The following is a 16,355-nucleotide window of genomic DNA, read 5'->3' on the forward strand; positions in this document are numbered from 1 at the left end:
TCAGATCATCTCTTTCCCATCTTGGAAACCAATAAATATTTAAAGAGTAATTAAAGGTTATTTTGTATGCCATTCCAACAAGGACTATGAGGAAGGACTATCATCCCCACCCCATCCGGTTTTGTAGACTAGTGTAGATGTCATTGTAGCACCATCCATTGGTCCACAAAATTCAAAGGAACTTTTCTCAGTTAATAGGATAAAAATGCGTTCGTCATGTAGAGGACATTGCTGTGTACTGAAAGTGGGGATGCCAGACTGAGAAAGGATCCTATTTTTTGTGGTACAAATTAAGTATCCAATCAATTTTTCCGAAATAAAACGACACCATTTAATGCCCAATTGCCTTCAACTCACGAAAGCTAGCGCCACTTTACCAAAATTTTTGAAAGAAGGGCTGAAAAAGACTAGTATTTAATTTTTTTCTTAGTAGCCTTAAAATGACAAAATAGCCGGACGATATGAAGCAATTTTTTTGTTCATCCAGGGTTCTTTGTTTATTATTATTATATTATAAAGCTATTATGTAAGATTCATTGAAGTAATCAACTTGTCTTTTAAGACTTTAAATAGGTCTGCTTACCTTTTGTTAGGATTACGTCTGAATCATTCATGTGTCAAAGTTCAACAAACAAAAAAGTTTAAAAAATTCTACTTATTTTCAAACGGATTCCAAAATTTACATAAAAAATAATTAAAAATAATTATACAAATTTATTAATTTATAGATCTTTAATTTTATATAAATAATGATAAAAAATTAAAAAATTAAAAAGTGACTATGGCTACCATCTACCACCACCTGGACTTTATCACTGCTTTGGGATAAGAAGAACCTTTGATATACTACTTTGTCTGTTTGGTCAATGACTTGGTTCACTCGAGCGAATATGACTAATAAATAGGGTGGTGACGGTGGTCCACAGAAGGTTTGGAGTTTCATCTATCTTCCATTTCAGTTATAACATAAGAAACTCTGGGTTGCGTCATGGAATTGGGAATTGATGAAGGTTGTAGTCTTCCATGCGTGAGGTTGATGCTGTATTTCCCCAATCCCTAAGTTTCCCTAGAAAATAAGCTTAATCTTGACAGGTAGAAAACAATGGAAGACTACGGACATATGTATACGGACAGGCTTTTTTGCTTATGAAATTTCAAGTGTGACGCAACCTTTATTGTCTGAAAATAATTCAAGTTCAACTCCCAAATGTAAAACAAGGTGGATGAGGATCTGATTAATTTGATTGGAGGAATCTAGTAGCATTGAAGATACCACAAGTTATATTTTTTTTCCTGTTTTGGAATATTCATTTCTGATCTTTCTATTTGTATTTTGTATTTTAATATACACCATTTTTAAGTTATTTGTCTAAAATAGCACAAACTTTTTTTTTAATTTTCTTTTAGACATAATGTTTAAATAAGTCCTTAAATTATGTAAAAAAAATTAAATAAATTATTTTTTATTTTATTCAATCAAATCGTTGTATTTTTATTTTAAATCAAATAAGTTTTTATAATTAATGATTGATTAATTACTATTAATTAAAATACTATTTATCATTTTATATTTGCATGAGATTAATATGAGGTTGATATGCAGGGTAAAAAAAGTAACATGATCGTGTTATTATATCATTTCATCATTAATTATGATATGTTATTATGTCACTTCATCATAAATTATAATATATATTGATATACTATGTCAATATCATTCGGTATAAAATAATAAATAATATTTTAATTAAAAATAAAAATATAAAATTTATTTGATTAATAATAAAAATATAAAAATTTAACTCAATGTAATAAAAATTTTTTTAAATATTATTCCTTCCTTTTCAAGGGAGATGATGTGCTTGTTGTTGTCCTCTATGATGCGTCACGAAGTCAGCATCTCAAAGATTAATTTGACGAGCGACTTCATCTGACGACATACATAAGGCTTATATTTTATTAAATTTTTAATTTTATTTATTTATTTATTTGACGTGGAATTAAATCACTTCGGGGTTGAAGTTAGTAACTCCTCTCAGTCTGCAGTGGATAACGTAGAAAATAGAACTTCCAAAATCTAACCCACAGCGTACTGCATTTCATAAGCCCAAATATAGCTGACCAGCGGCCTTTTTTCCGTGGCTTGAGAGTTGAGACTGCCCATTGTCTTGACCTTTGGGCGCTTGGTTGGGCCTGTCTCCATCTCTAGTCTTCGTACCAGAACGATATGGAAACCCATCAAAAGATCAGGAATTAATTAGGTTAATAGCCTTCTTTATGAAGAAAGAATTAACAATATTACTTGTCATTACCACACAAAGATTGACAGAAACCAGCTCGAAAAGGGTGTTCGAGTGACAACGACTTGAGTTCTTTCTGCACATGATTGGCCTGTTAATGTAACTATATAAGAATCTCTTACCTATCATATTACGCTGCAAATACTATATACAAGTATATATCCAAAGCCGTTCCAACGTTTTTATTCTCAACACTGCAAGCACGAAAAGAAAACTATAGCATGAAGAATTATCCCTCTTTTCTCCTCCTCCTTATAATTTTGCCACTTGTTCTCTACCCAGTCGGAGTCGAGGGAGGCAAGCGAAGGATTCACATTACCGACGATCTCGACGACGTTGTTGACGACGAAGAAGATGAAGCCTGGAAAGACTGGGGTAAGAAGAAAACCTCTCCAGAATTCGATCCCCCACCTTCTGACCTCGATAAGATGGAGTTTTCCCAGATTCAGGAGGAAGTCATGAAACGCCACATGGGTCCTGCTTTTGGGTTCGTTAAGCTCCGTTTGGGAATTCGACGGGATCAGGTAATTATTTGATTCTTTATGTTCACGAACGGAGCTGGATCTGTTTGTGTTTGATGATTGGTAATGGTAAAATGGGAATTGTTGGTTTCAGGACAAGGTAGCCGAAATTGCTATGAAATGGACCAAACTTTTGAGAACAGGAGCCCTTGGAGTGAAATTCATGGGAATTGATATGAGCACAATCATGTTCAACATGGAAGATGGCCAGAAAATCTTAGAGGTACAGCACTATCTGCAGCTTTCAATATCTTTTTTTCGGTCATGGCAACCATCTGATGTTTATGACAACATTGCCTTAAACTATCTGATGAATACTGTCTTTCTAATTACAGTTGAAGGAGTTCTTACTGAGCCAGGACGAGGCTTATGAAATCAAGATAGGGGATCAAGTTTTTAGAAGAACAGGGGATCCGCCGCTAGACGAGGTCATTGAACAACTTCGCCAATCAAAGAAAAACGAAGAGGTTGATGAGCATGTGGAAGAAGAGCTGTGATTGGCTGGAATTCTCCTGACTTTGTTACATCAAAGATTATTTTAATTGCAGCATTAGCTCCTCACACATTGACTTTGTAATAATATTAAAGTCTGGCTATATCTCTTATCATCAAATCTAATTCTTGCCACATCATATGACCTAGAATAGACAAAAATATCACTTTATTCATGAGTATTCTCTTAAATAAGTTCCAGAGCTCCACAAAGAGGAGATAGAAAATTTATTTTAATTAAATCATGTTTTATACTTGTAGTGTCAATCGGCACTGATAAATCAATTGTTTATCTAATATTGGAGAAAAAACAGAAGGGTGATGCCATTGACTATTTGAGCTTCTTACTGAAGTCAGAGAGCTGGAGTAGCTGAATTCTGGGAATGCTAGCTGCTTCTTCTCTCTCTTTTTGAGTGTTATATCCCCAGTCCCCTGTTCAAATTATCAATCTTAGCAACCAACCCAAACATACAATACCTTGGAAGAGAAACACCATTAAAATCACGAACGGGTCAAAAATAAACTATAACTGGAAATTATAATTATAATGATAAGAATACCTAGATACAAGTTCCATCCATCTAATTCTGGCTCTTTGATGACATTCTTCAGGGTCGCAAGTCGATCTTCCACAAAGCTAGTAAATGAGAGTTGAACTATTTTCAGTAATTTTAGATCAAATAGGCAGGAAAAATGAAGAGGTAAAATACAGCAACTGATCACTCTGTAATGGAAATGTTGATATCATTATAATCAGGATAAACTGATGACCAGTTGAAAGCAATGAACATACTGTAGTTTCATCCCCTGGTGTTCTGGTCTCAGTTGCAGTTGCTTCAGAATTTTCACTTTGGGCCTGATAAAATATTCAAAGACCCTCATCATGGCAAGCAAAGTAGGAGCAAAATTTTGAAAGAGAGCACTGTTGCTCTCCTCAATATTAATCAGATAACACTAACCCAGTTCCCAAGCCATATATCCTTTCAGGGGGGATAGTTACTCCTGCAAGCTCTCGTAATAAAGCATCTGCAAACCGGCTCTGAAATGAGGCAGAAAGAAAAAGGGGATTGGGTCAAGCTACAAATATATCCACAACCTTTGCCCCTTCTTATTAGCAAAATTTCCTCTCTTTTTCTCGTGTGTGTTTGTGTGAGAAAGATGGAGAGAGGGGAGTGGGGGACAATGCGAGGAAAAGAAACTCACTGCACCTGTTTTGTGGTGACTATATATACAGTTGAGCTTGCAAATTTAAGGGCATCAGGAACACCAGGGTAAAACCTGCAGGAAAAGCATCTTCTATTAATAACTGAGGGTCAACTCGATGTTTTATGCAAAAAATATATACTCTTAAAGTATGTAAAGTAACTGGTTTAACATTTGTTACTAGTTAGGCTATCTTTTGCTTTACATTTGAGCCATCACTTTAAGAATTTGGTCTGTTAACAATTTTGATATACCTATTCGCATCAATTACTTTAGGTTCATTGATCATGCCTATAATAGAAATGTTACACATCTGCTCCAACTTAACAAGCTTGGTCAATATACCTATTTGCACCAATCCAAGTTGCCAAGTCATTGTCCATCCATTCATCCCTAACCTTTCCAAAAAGATCAATTAAAGCATCCCTGTTTTCATTCCATTCTTCCATGATTACTGGCTTTAGTTTTGACCAGTTTTCTAATATTCCTTCTACGGTTAGTCCCTCTGCAACCTTGCAAATTGAACCACAGACTTTAGGTCAAGACAAATATTATAGAAAGAAATCTAATTTAAAATAAAGCAAGCTAACAAAAGTGGATCTTAGATACTCCATTTTCAAAAGATAGCTTCAAGCCAGAGTCATGGGCATATATATAGACCCACCGAAGATTTCCGAATAAAAGGTACTCTCATCTCCACCAACAACCTCACAAGTAGTAGATTCTCATACCCAGTTTCAACCACAGGTCGCACCTGCCACATTATAAGGCATTAGTTTCAACATAGCTTTCTTCAATAAATTCCAATTTTTAACTCAAGCATAAACTATCACCCCAAAAATGAAAAGCAATTCTTTTTAAGTTACATTCATCTGTACTCTTCTCAGTTTAAGTGGATTCAGTAGTTGTTGACCTGTAAGATGAAGTGCAAAAAGATAACTTCTCTTAAACTTGATAACCTTTGAATTTTTCCTTTTTTTCTGAGATGAGATGCTTCTGTTCAAATATGCAGCTTATCATATCAAATTAAGGCTACTTATGTCTGTGTGGAATTGCACGCACAAGGCTTTATATAAGGACAATGTGACACATTATGTGGAAATAAACCTTCCACAAAATTCCAAATAAATTTAATGACTTGATAGGAAAGTGACTAGCACCTTCTAATCCGATAAGCACTAAGCAACAAACAATCAACCATGCCATTATAGCAACCATTCAAAGGAGGTGAAGCATTCAGATTGGCTAAAACACCTGTGAGGCTTCCAATATAGAGTTAAATATTTGGCTTTCCATGCTGATATTTTACTACATTTACACACTGTTTAATCCATGTGGAGTAAATATATCCCAATCAAAATTCCAACACAGTCCCGACCACCGTGAAACAAAATTGTGAAAAACCTTAGAAATTAGAATAAACAATCATGGCCAAGTTTCAATTCAATCTTTAATAATGATGAATGTTGCATTCTATTTTATAGGTATTGCCATGTTAATTTAGTGTTTCAAATTGCAATTTCTTCGAGAATCCAGAACAACCAAAGTTGAAACCAAATTACTTTAATTACAATTGGCAAGCGTCATCCATATAACTAATGAGAGAAAAATCAAGAGCTTACTGTGTGCATCTGATCAACAATCCAATCTTCCATGACCGAATCCACACCGTCAAATAAACCCGGCCACCTCACTTTGGCAGCCTGCAAGTATGCAAGACAAGGAAAAATTAGTGAACAATTAGATAAATTCACTAGGGAATTTGTTCTCGAAGGCTGAGAACGGTTCGAATGGGTTGATGTTGTAATGTTTTTCAATACATTTCTGGAATTTCATCCAACAAAACCAATAGAGAACAGAGCTGACCTTGACGGCAGACAGGGAGCTCTCTCCACAACTATCGCAGAGAACTCCATCGAAGTCCAAAGCGTATAAATCTCCCATTGTTTTTTCTTCCTCTTCCTGGCGCTTTCTTGCGGGAATTCTGGAGATAATCTACAGGGGAATTCCTTTTTTGTGCCCGCCACTCATCTCCTGTATATACGCCCTTTGAAATAACGACACGATGCAGGCTCTGCTTCCAGTCCAATTACAATACGCCACGTGTCAATTACCGGTGTTACCTCTCTTTCTCATTTTTCCTTTTTTTTCTTCCAAAAAATGAGTTTTATTTTCAAATTAAGATTTATTTTCATTCTCTTATTAATCTTAAAAGTATATAAAAAAAACATTTGTCAATCGGTCACTACAAAATAAAATTTACCAACACCCAAAAGTTTTATACAATTTAATACCATATGAAATTTATCTTTTTTTTCGTTAAATATTTTAGAAAACATTAAACATTAATATATAATATAACACATACAATCAAACATTTGATTCATTAATTGGTATATGATTCCCCCTTTAAAGAATAAAGTTTGAATTTTTTTTCTTTCAATTAAAAAAAATTCTCTTTTTTTTAATTAATATATATATAATATAACACATTGAAATAACATGATTGGATTTGTTGAGAATTAAAAGGAAAGAAAATTCATTTATATTTAATTTATCGATTGAGTCATTTCAATATTTTAATGTAATATGTTAAAAACATAGTTAAATCGTCTATAATTGATATATTTCTTATTTTGGCAAAATAAAACTCTTATTATTTTTTTATTATTTTGTTTCTAAATCGGCCAAATCATACGTCTTTTTCCTTATTGTTTTTTTTTTTACAAGTCTTTATTTATCTCAAACTCTTGAAATTGCCACTTCATAGTATCATAGGTAGGAAAATATTTAGAAGATACGTACTAGTTAAAATGGTATTTAAGGAATAAATTTTATAATTAATATATTTTTTAAAATTTATTAAAAACAATGTAATTAATATAAAAAATTACAAAATAATATTTTAATTATTGTTATGTAATATTTAAAAACAAAAACTTTATAAATAATTTATTCTTCTCGCTCCTGTTGCGTGATAAGGGGGAATCAGAACAAATGTTAGTAAACAAACAAGTCAATCCAGAATGTGGGTGGGGCATCTCCGGCCTTATCAGAGAGTATTCAAAATCTATTGTTGTTGCATCATTTCCCAATACATTGCCTACGCCCCTACCGTCCGAAGAGTCCCACGTTCCTGTGTGGTTATCTCATTGTTTTATGAAGTCGGTGGAAAAGAAGGAAAAAGAAGCAAGCAGTCATGCTTGAAAGTTTTGGCCCACATTTTGTCATCAAACTACTGCCACCATGCCCTTATTCCTTTACAACAGAATAATACTTCCCAGTTTTCAAAGTATTTTTGCTATGACGAGTTCGATCATTGGGTGCAAGTGAGAAAAAAGAATCTTCTCTGATCGTTTATCTTTTTTAAAGAAAATAAAAATTTTTTAATTGAAAAAAAATAATTTNTAAAATATTAATTAATAAATTAAATATTCGAATGTCAAAAAAATAACTTTTTAAATAAGGAGACATTTAGATATCAAAATTACATTTACTTTCAGTGTAGTATAGGAACCGTCCTATCCTTTGTACAATTTAAAACAAAAAAGAAAAAATAGGATAACCATTTTGGTTTGACTTAAGAAGTAGAATTAAAAAGGATTTTTTTAACAAAATGAAATCATTGACTAATAAATAAAATTTTTATTTATTTAAAATAATTCAAACTCAATTATTTAAAAACATAATATTTTAAAATTTATTAAGTTATTTATAAATATTTAAAAAAAAATTTATTATTGACATGATGTTGATGTAGAGAGTGTAAATGTCACATAATTAAATTATCATACTATGTTATCATCTATAATAATATATCAATATGTTACTTTATATTGCATATCACAAAATAATAAATAATGTTTTGATTAGTAATAATAAGTTAACTCTCAAGGACTAGTTATAAAAGTTTATTTAAATAAAAATAAAAATATAAAAAATTGATTAAATGTAATAAAAGAATGACAATTTAATTGATTTTTTTTTAAATAATTTAATTTTTTAAGTATCATATTATTATTTATTTTAACTATATATATTAAAAATTTATATTTGATGCAGTGTATAAATTCTATATGTTATTAAATAATCAAATATTATCATTTCAATAATAAATAAATTTAAAAATTTAGAATTCTAAAAAAAAGGAATTTTAAATAGATTTATTTTCAAAAAATTTTAAAAATTACCTTTAAATGTTTATAAAATGATATAATATAATTAAATGATAATATATATAATTAACAATACATTAAATATAAACCCGTACATTAACTCCGCAATTATATCATACAACTAAAACAAAAGTAGAGACAAGTTCATGTTTTTGTAGCAGCAGGTATTTTTCATGTTGGTTCAAAGTCACACTGTGGAAAAACTCTCTTTTAAGATCTGATCTTATAGCCGTGGGGGCAGGGGGCAGGGTATGCGCACGCAAGCGCACGATGTCCCACTCGACACGCAAACTCAAGCACCTTTGGTGACCGGTTCTCAACATTGATTTACCCCCACATTTCCCTTCTGTACGGATAACTAGAAGGTATTATCTCACTGTGGCGACGCTATTTTACCTAACACAGCCGGTATTCAACCCCTGTCATTCTGACAACTACCGGTAACCCCGGTTTCATCATCCTTAACACCCCGAGTTCCTCGAGATAGATAAAAGCTCTCCCCCCAAATTTCTGTGTGCACTCCTAGAGGCAGTTAACGCAATCTAATCGGAGACGTCATCGTTTTCCCCCACCGGCTGATCTCGTATTCGTACTTCTAGATCTCTTCCGGTGAGTATTCGCCCTTTAGTCATCGTCTTTCTTGACCCTTTTTATTTGACAAAATCAGAGCCGTTGATGATTGATTCTCTTTGATTAGCTGATGATGATTATTCTTTTTCTTGACCGACGATGCTTGATCGTTTCTTATAAATCGTCCGACGATCATGCTACGTTTGATGCGGTTTTCTGGTCTTGTATATATATAGGGGTGTATTTTCTGATTCTTTAATTCCGTTCATTTCTTCAATAAATTTCTCATGTATATGTAGATGGATGTATCTGCATGATTCGTTTTGTAAGGATTATTTTCGTTGATTTTAGTTAGATTGATTGAATTGTTGGTTGAGATTAACTTGGCGAACTTGTTTAATGCTTATTCAGTCAGATCAAAAAAATCTTTGGAACTGTTAATGTATATGTAATAAGTATATTGGGCTTTGGTTGAGCAGATTGACCTGCTTGTGCTGGAAAAGTTTATCGGATGCGATGATTTCTGTTTTCTTGGGTCTGCGTCTTTTGGATGTGTTTCAGTAATTTTTTGGTGTGAGGGAAATATAATCCGGAAAATGCTTTCTATTTACTTTGATTGAGGAAATTAGGTCCTTAAAATGATAATTTCATTTTTTTTCTTACTCAAACTTGCTTCTGTTAATGTGAATAAACATGGAATTGCTTGGATAATCGTTAATTTTGTTAATTTGTGGTTTTCTATTTTCTTTTCTTCTATATCTATTTTTTAATGCACTTTTCTTGTATGGATTTAGTATTTTTTTTCCTCTAAGCTTCCCCCACATACACAAAAAAAGAAAGTCAAGAGAGTCCTTTATTTTCCTTTGTCTGTTTGTTCAAGTAATTAATATGATGCATGTGAACTCTAGAAGCATTAAGAAGTCCTGAGGATGGCAGATAATGAAGAGGGAGAGGAGAATACCCCACGTGGGAATGAATGGGAAGTTGTGTCCCTCACTGCATCTGCATATGCTGCTGCTCCTGGTCCTAAAGAAGTTGAAACAAAGGACGATAACAAAGGTGATTCATACAAAGAGGAGGAAGCAGAAACTTCCCGTGCTTTGTTCATGTCTGGTCACTTTGTCTTTCCCCCCATTGAGCATGAGAATTTGCCACTGGAACCTTTGGAACCTGATAATAGTAGTGAAAATGTAGGCAAGGATGTGGTCCCTGAATTGGGTGTAGAAGAAGGTGGTAGATCTAGGACAAAGGAAGAAGAAGATTGGACTTTGAAAGGGTTGAATGTACATGATGAGTTTCCAGGGATGCAATTTTTTGATAAAAAGCATGGTACAGAGTTTGAAGAAGGCACAACACTGCAAGGGCTGGATTTGATTGACAAGGACCAGAGTTTGTATAGTGCTGCTACATTTAGTTCTTTCCATAGTGATGAAGCACTTGGTGGATCAACCACCTATGATGAGGATACAACTGTTTCTGAACTAATTGAAGCTTCTGAGCAAGGCTTAGGTTTTCCTGCAGACATCTCTCAGTCTCCAAAGTCCTTACAAGATGATAAATATGATGGCTCTGACCTCCCTTGTGAGGCTTGGTGGAAGAGAAGGGCAGTTTCTTTGTATGCTCATGCAAAAGAGGCAAATGCATTTTGGTCCATTTTCATTGCGGCAGCTGTGATGGGCATTGTGATCCTTGGGCAGCGGTGGCAACAAGAGAGGTGGCAGGCTTTGCAACACAAGTGGCAGCTCAGCCTCAACAATGAGGTATTCTGATTGCTAACTGACCCCTTAAAGCTTAACCATGATGCATATTTTTACTTTTCTTTGCATCTTGTAAACCATTTACTCTGTGAAGGAAGGGGATGTTAATAATCTGCTGCATCTCATTGAGCTATCGCTTCAGAATTGAATGACAACTATTATTTATGAAAAGGCTGGATCTACTTTTTCGTTTGGTATTTGATGTTGTCATGTATAGCTCTGGCCAGTATGTGTGTGTCTGTAAACACAGATGTGCATAGAGACTTCTAAATTGATAGAATTTGGTTTAGAAAATATGATTGTGTAACCTTTTGCAAAGGGAAAACCTATTCCTTGGTTGGACTGAGTAGGGAGAAAATAAAGAAAATGAAGATAAGAAGAAAGAAACAAGATCATTTTGTTTGTATCTGTGGATTGCAATAGCTTTGTGTGTTAATATTAAATTTGTTGATAAAAAATGGCCTTTGCTAACTGTTTATTCAAGAATATCAAAGTTTATGGGACCTACAATGTATGTTTGTTGTAGTGTGCTGTCTTAGAATTAAACTGTTCCACTATTATGGGGATTAAGTATGCTGCTGCCTTCTTAATTCTGCTTGCTTGCCCTTCTCTTTTCTCCTCTTTCTCACCTATCTGAATGTCTCTTTGGTTATTGACATTGTTTTTACCTTTTGAATTTTGACAGAAGACAGGTCGGGTGCTGGGTTCCATATCTCGCCTTAAAGACGTGATTGTTGGTGGCCATCGCCGAGGTTCTTTTGTCAGGGGCACCGCCCCAAGTGACAGTTAAAAAGAGATGATGACGAAAAATAGTAGCGAGAGAGTGAGATGGAGATTGATTTGGCTGTTAATATGTTAGTTTGCTGTTTGTTTAACTTATTTGTCCTATCTTTTATGGAAAGCTACATAGCTGCATGTTAAAATTTAATGTGATTTGTGTTTATATTGTTGCCCATTGTTTGCGAATGAGGGATGGCAATTCTCGCATCTCACTTTTACCATTCAAATTATTATCTGCAAATTCTCAGGTTGTAACGTTGGCATCACACCCCAGCTTGAGGGGCCTGTGATTGCATTAGTCATCAGGCATAAAAGCCGATGAAATTTGGACTTTCGTAAATTTTCATTTTGTGCTCACGTTGATGGTGCTGTCATCGTGTTGGGAAAAGAGATTTGAAAGCAAAATTAAAGTGTTTTGACAATACAGGCATCAACGAATGGGCGCCCATAAATTATTGTATCATTTTGTCATGGTAACGAGATTGATACTGCAAAAGCAACCGATCACGACTGAATCAAAGTTAAAGGTGTAGGATCAAGCTTGCACGATTTTTGCACCAATGGAAGTTTGAGAAAGTAGGGGCAACAACGTGCTAGATTTAGAGTGATTAGGGTGTTATCTTAGAAGTAAAAATAAACGTTAGTGTACTTGTAAGATGCTCAGATAATTTGCATTCGGTCTTTTTTTCATTATGTTTTAATAGATAATTAAGCACTGTTCACATGAATGAAATATATAATTCATAAATGAGTTTTTTAATATTCAACTTTCGCATAAAATTAGTAATTAAGTATAATCAAAACTTTTTTCTATTCATATAAAGTCAAACGTTTTTTAAAAATTAAATAAAATGTTTCAATTTACATCAAATAGATAAAAATATCTTGATAAGTTTATAAGTTCGAGTGTTGCATGCTTTTAAGTCAACTTCTCAAAGGAGAGGGTAAGAACCACCGCCATTAGGGTTCGTGAGCTCTAACTTTAGAAGAAAGAAAGACAAGAAAAGGAAAATCCAATTAAGAAATTAGTAGTGCTTATAATTGGACCGAGTTTGGGTTGAAGGGAAAAGGTGTTCTGGAGGCTTAGCCCATTCTGTAGACTTTAGCCCAAACCAATAATAGGGTGTCACTGCGCTTGTTCGCACCTAATAGTATCTCCTTTCTGGCGGGAAAATATTTTCTCACCTTTTCTTTTATCTTTTTGTATCACCAAATCCAAAACCCACCCATTTTAGGGCTCCCAATCCTCTGATTATTTTTCAGGTGGAGGCTCCTCTTCCATTTGACGCTCAGTTTTGCACATACCCTTTGAATCAGGTAATGACCTTTTCTCTCGTATTTTTTTTTTATAATTTTTTATTTTCTCAATTTCTTTCCTTGATGAGCAAAACTAAGAAATATTTTGCTCGATTTCTTTGGCTGAAAAATTGATTTCTCTTTCTTCCTAATTTTGTCTATCTGTTGTCTCAATTTAAAGTTATATATCAATGCAGAATAAACCCCTTGATTTTTCTTTGAATTAGACTGTTATTCCTCTGGTCATTGTCTACTAGTAATTATTCTTTTCAGTTCTGATTTCTCAAAAATGATGTTTTCTTTTATGTATCAGTGAAATTGGTTCTTCCAATGCAAATTAATGGCAAAAGTGGAAAGCCCACAAGTTACAAGAACAACAACTAGATCTTATTCTGCTTCCAACGATGCTATTGAATCAACAAAACCCATTGAACCCTACAAGCCAACACTCAATGACCTCGGATTCAGACAACAACCCCTTAGCTTCGAGGATCTCTTGTCTTGTCTTCCCGGTAGACGCACTCAAGTTCTTGAGCTTTTACGCCTTTTGGGTCCCTTGAATTCCCCCATGTTTCCAATTTTGATCTATGGAGGTCCTTCTACTGGGAAAACCAGTGTTATTCTCCAGGTATTCAGGCATCTAAACCGCCCTTTCGTCTATTCAAGTTGTGTAACATGCTATAGTCCTAGGATCTTGTTTGAGTCCATATTGAACCAGTTGTTGTTTCATAGGAAGAATTCAGGAAATAGTTATTCTAGCATAAAGCGATGTGAGAAGCCATCTGATTTTGTTAATTATCTCCGTGAAGCCTTGGAGAGTGTGATAAAAAATCTCAAGGGGAATTCAGGGAAATTGAGTTCTAAGGTGAGTGGACAGCCTAATGGAACAATGATTTACTTGGTTTTTGATCATTTGGAGCGTGTTCGCAAATGGGATAAAAGTTCCACCATATTACCTTTTTTATTTAATCTTTTTGACATTTTAAAGATGCCTGAGGTGGGCTTGATCTTTATTAGCAACACTTCACCTGATACATACTACTTCAATATGGGTTATGTGGAGCCTATCCCTCTTTGTTTTCCTGACTACACAGAAGACGATCTTCGTCAAATTTTTATGGCTAATCAAACCAACCGCAAGTTGTATTCCTCCTTTCTTGAGTAAGTACCAACAGCAGAAACCAATTAACTTTTCTTTTGTTTGCTTCAACTAATGAATCTCTTACTTCTTTTATGTCAAACAGTGTTGTGCTAAGACCTTTCTGTAGAGTTACCAGACGAGTAGACGAATTGTCTGCAGTCTTTTCATCATTATTTAAAAAGTATTCTCAACCCTTAAGTGATATGGGAGTTGCACCCAATGAAGACATGAAGAGAAGGTTGTTTAGTCATCTCCAGCCACATATCGCTTCCGCTTTGAATGAAACTTTCCTGTCTCCATCTTGGCCTCTTCTCAAAGATGAAGCCAACAGGGAGACAAAGAAAAAAGGCAGTTCGAGGATGTCAAGAATTCATGAAGATTTTGATAAAATAGATTTTCATATGTCTACTTCTGCGAAGTATCTTCTTATTTCAGCTTTCCTCGCTTCAAGAAACCCAGCTACTCTTGATGCATCATTATTTGATTCAACTGGGGTTTCGGATAGTCGCAAACGAAAGAGGAAGTAAGGACACCAATAACCTAATTTTCAGTTTGTCTTATAGGAATAGACTTCTAGGCCTTGGAACTACAAATGACTGTATCAGGGTTCATAAGGGCTCCCTTATTCTTCTGGAGTGATTTTCTTAACTCTTCTATGCGACATGATTTTCTGTTTTGTAATTACCTAATCTATGGAAAGTACTGCCTTGTGCTTGGAGCAGCAACTTTAGTTACAGGCTAAGAGCCTGCTATTACCTTATTCTGGAATATATGGTATAATATAATATGATTTTGTCATGTTTACATGCTTTGAGTTCTCTCTAGAATTTTCCTTCTATTGATGCTGAACTGGTTCTTATCTATTAGAGAATGGAAATTATCTTTATAATCTGATGATTGAAAACTGTTTTCTGCTGCAAATTTCTTGCTTAGATACTCCTTGCTGTCTAACAACTAATAGTCTCATCTCACTTTCTGTATGCATCTTGCTTTACTTATTAATATCAAGTAAATCTTGATCAATTGCATTTTCTGTAGGCCCTCTGAAAAATCATTGGAGCAAAAGGAAATGACAGAGCTGGAATTGCTTATGAAAGGTCCTGGAACTTTTCCATTGGAGAGATTATTAGCCATATTTCAGTGTATAACGTCTTTAGCAGAAGATTCGCTTGATGAAGAAGAAAGTCATGAACTAACAATTGAAGGAGGGAGCAGTGGACTCATGTCTGATGTTCTCTTGCAACTTTCCAGTCTATGCAATGCTAATTTTATCATTAAAGGAGGAAGCTGTCCCTTAGAGGGGTCAACTCGATATCGTACTGCAGTGAGTGAAGATTTAGCTTTGAAGGTAATCTCTTCAACATCTGTCCTATAGTTTGACAAGAATTTCTGTTCTAGGTCGTTATGATCTTTACTTCCTTTACAAATGTGGTTATGCTGTCTGCGTATGTATATATCTTATTCCATTCCGAATGTATGCAGGTGGCAAGGAGCCTTAAGTTCCCTTTGTCAAAATATTTGTACAGGAGATGATCTGTGATACAAAGAGATGCTGTCATCCTCTTTTTACTTTCAATGTCAACTGATTACAGAGGGGTATCTGGAAATATGAAGGTGATAGTTCTCGTTTAACATGCTTCTACTGCGAAAGCCTGTGTGTCAATATCAAGTTTTGTTAACATAACGTCAGTGGCACTGAAGTAATGAATTGGCAATTGTAGTCCATCACAGTCTGAACAGTCTAATTGTATCTTGCTACTAGTTTTCTGTATTACCTTCATGAAATTTATTTATATTCAGGGATTTAACATGCAGATATTCTCTTACAATTTATCTGAATTCTGTTTCCCTTGAATTCATAGTTGCAAAAACTGCTGAAAACAAAAAAAGTCCCTCATTTTATTGTTTCTAACTCTGCATTCCTTGTGGTTGTGGTTATGGTTTTCTTCACATTCCATCTCACATGCAAATATGGGCTGCCGACACCCAATTTTTCCATCTACCAATATCTACAGAGATTCCATTCACGCGCTGATGTTACACCAGAAAATACTAAACAGAGTACGCAACATCAAACAAGACAACACGAAATGAAATGGTTTGTAGGGTGACCTAAATCA

The 16,355-nt window shown here is 34.4% G+C and overlaps 4 protein-coding genes across 5 annotated transcripts; 3 read left to right on the forward strand and 1 right to left on the reverse strand.

Annotated features, from left to right (window-relative positions):
• On the forward strand, positions 2,306–3,453 carry LOC18614121. Its single transcript, XM_007051708.2, has 3 exons — positions 2,306–2,824; positions 2,916–3,044; positions 3,157–3,453. The coding sequence occupies exons 1-3, from the start codon at positions 2,522–2,524 to the stop codon at positions 3,316–3,318; spliced, it is 594 nt and encodes a 197-aa protein (XP_007051770.1). The 5' UTR covers positions 2,306–2,521; the 3' UTR covers positions 3,319–3,453.
• On the reverse strand, positions 3,466–6,534 carry LOC18614122. The gene is made up of 9 exons (XM_007051709.2): positions 6,383–6,534; positions 6,139–6,219; positions 5,181–5,270; positions 4,862–5,028; positions 4,522–4,591; positions 4,273–4,352; positions 4,107–4,169; positions 3,874–3,950; positions 3,466–3,745 (listed from the first exon to the last, which is right to left on the reverse strand). Exons 1-9 carry the CDS (start codon positions 6,458–6,460, stop codon positions 3,645–3,647), a joined length of 807 nt encoding a protein of 268 aa, XP_007051771.1. The 5' UTR covers positions 6,461–6,534; the 3' UTR covers positions 3,466–3,644.
• LOC18614123 (ATG8-interacting protein 1) lies at positions 9,079–11,982 on the forward strand. 2 transcript variants are annotated; one of them, XM_007051711.2, is made up of 3 exons: positions 9,079–9,300; positions 10,173–11,021; positions 11,704–11,982. In XM_007051711.2, the coding sequence occupies exons 2-3, from the start codon at positions 10,191–10,193 to the stop codon at positions 11,806–11,808; spliced, it is 936 nt and encodes a 311-aa protein (XP_007051773.2). In that variant the 5' UTR covers positions 9,079–9,300; positions 10,173–10,190; the 3' UTR covers positions 11,809–11,982. The 2 variants fall into 2 exon arrangements, with proteins under 2 accessions (XP_007051773.2, XP_007051772.2); XM_007051710.2 differs by having other exon boundaries at positions 9,082–9,300; positions 10,170–11,021.
• LOC18614124 (origin of replication complex subunit 5) lies at positions 12,980–16,049 on the forward strand. Its single transcript, XM_007051712.2, has 5 exons — positions 12,980–13,115; positions 13,408–14,255; positions 14,339–14,758; positions 15,274–15,583; positions 15,718–16,049. The coding sequence occupies exons 2-5, from the start codon at positions 13,435–13,437 to the stop codon at positions 15,766–15,768; spliced, it is 1,602 nt and encodes a 533-aa protein (XP_007051774.2). The 5' UTR covers positions 12,980–13,115; positions 13,408–13,434; the 3' UTR covers positions 15,769–16,049.

The sequence above is a fragment of the Theobroma cacao genome, chromosome 1 (genome assembly GCF_000208745.1).
Source record: "Theobroma cacao cultivar B97-61/B2 chromosome 1, Criollo_cocoa_genome_V2, whole genome shotgun sequence".
NCBI classification, from domain to species: domain Eukaryota; kingdom Viridiplantae; phylum Streptophyta; class Magnoliopsida; order Malvales; family Malvaceae; genus Theobroma; species Theobroma cacao.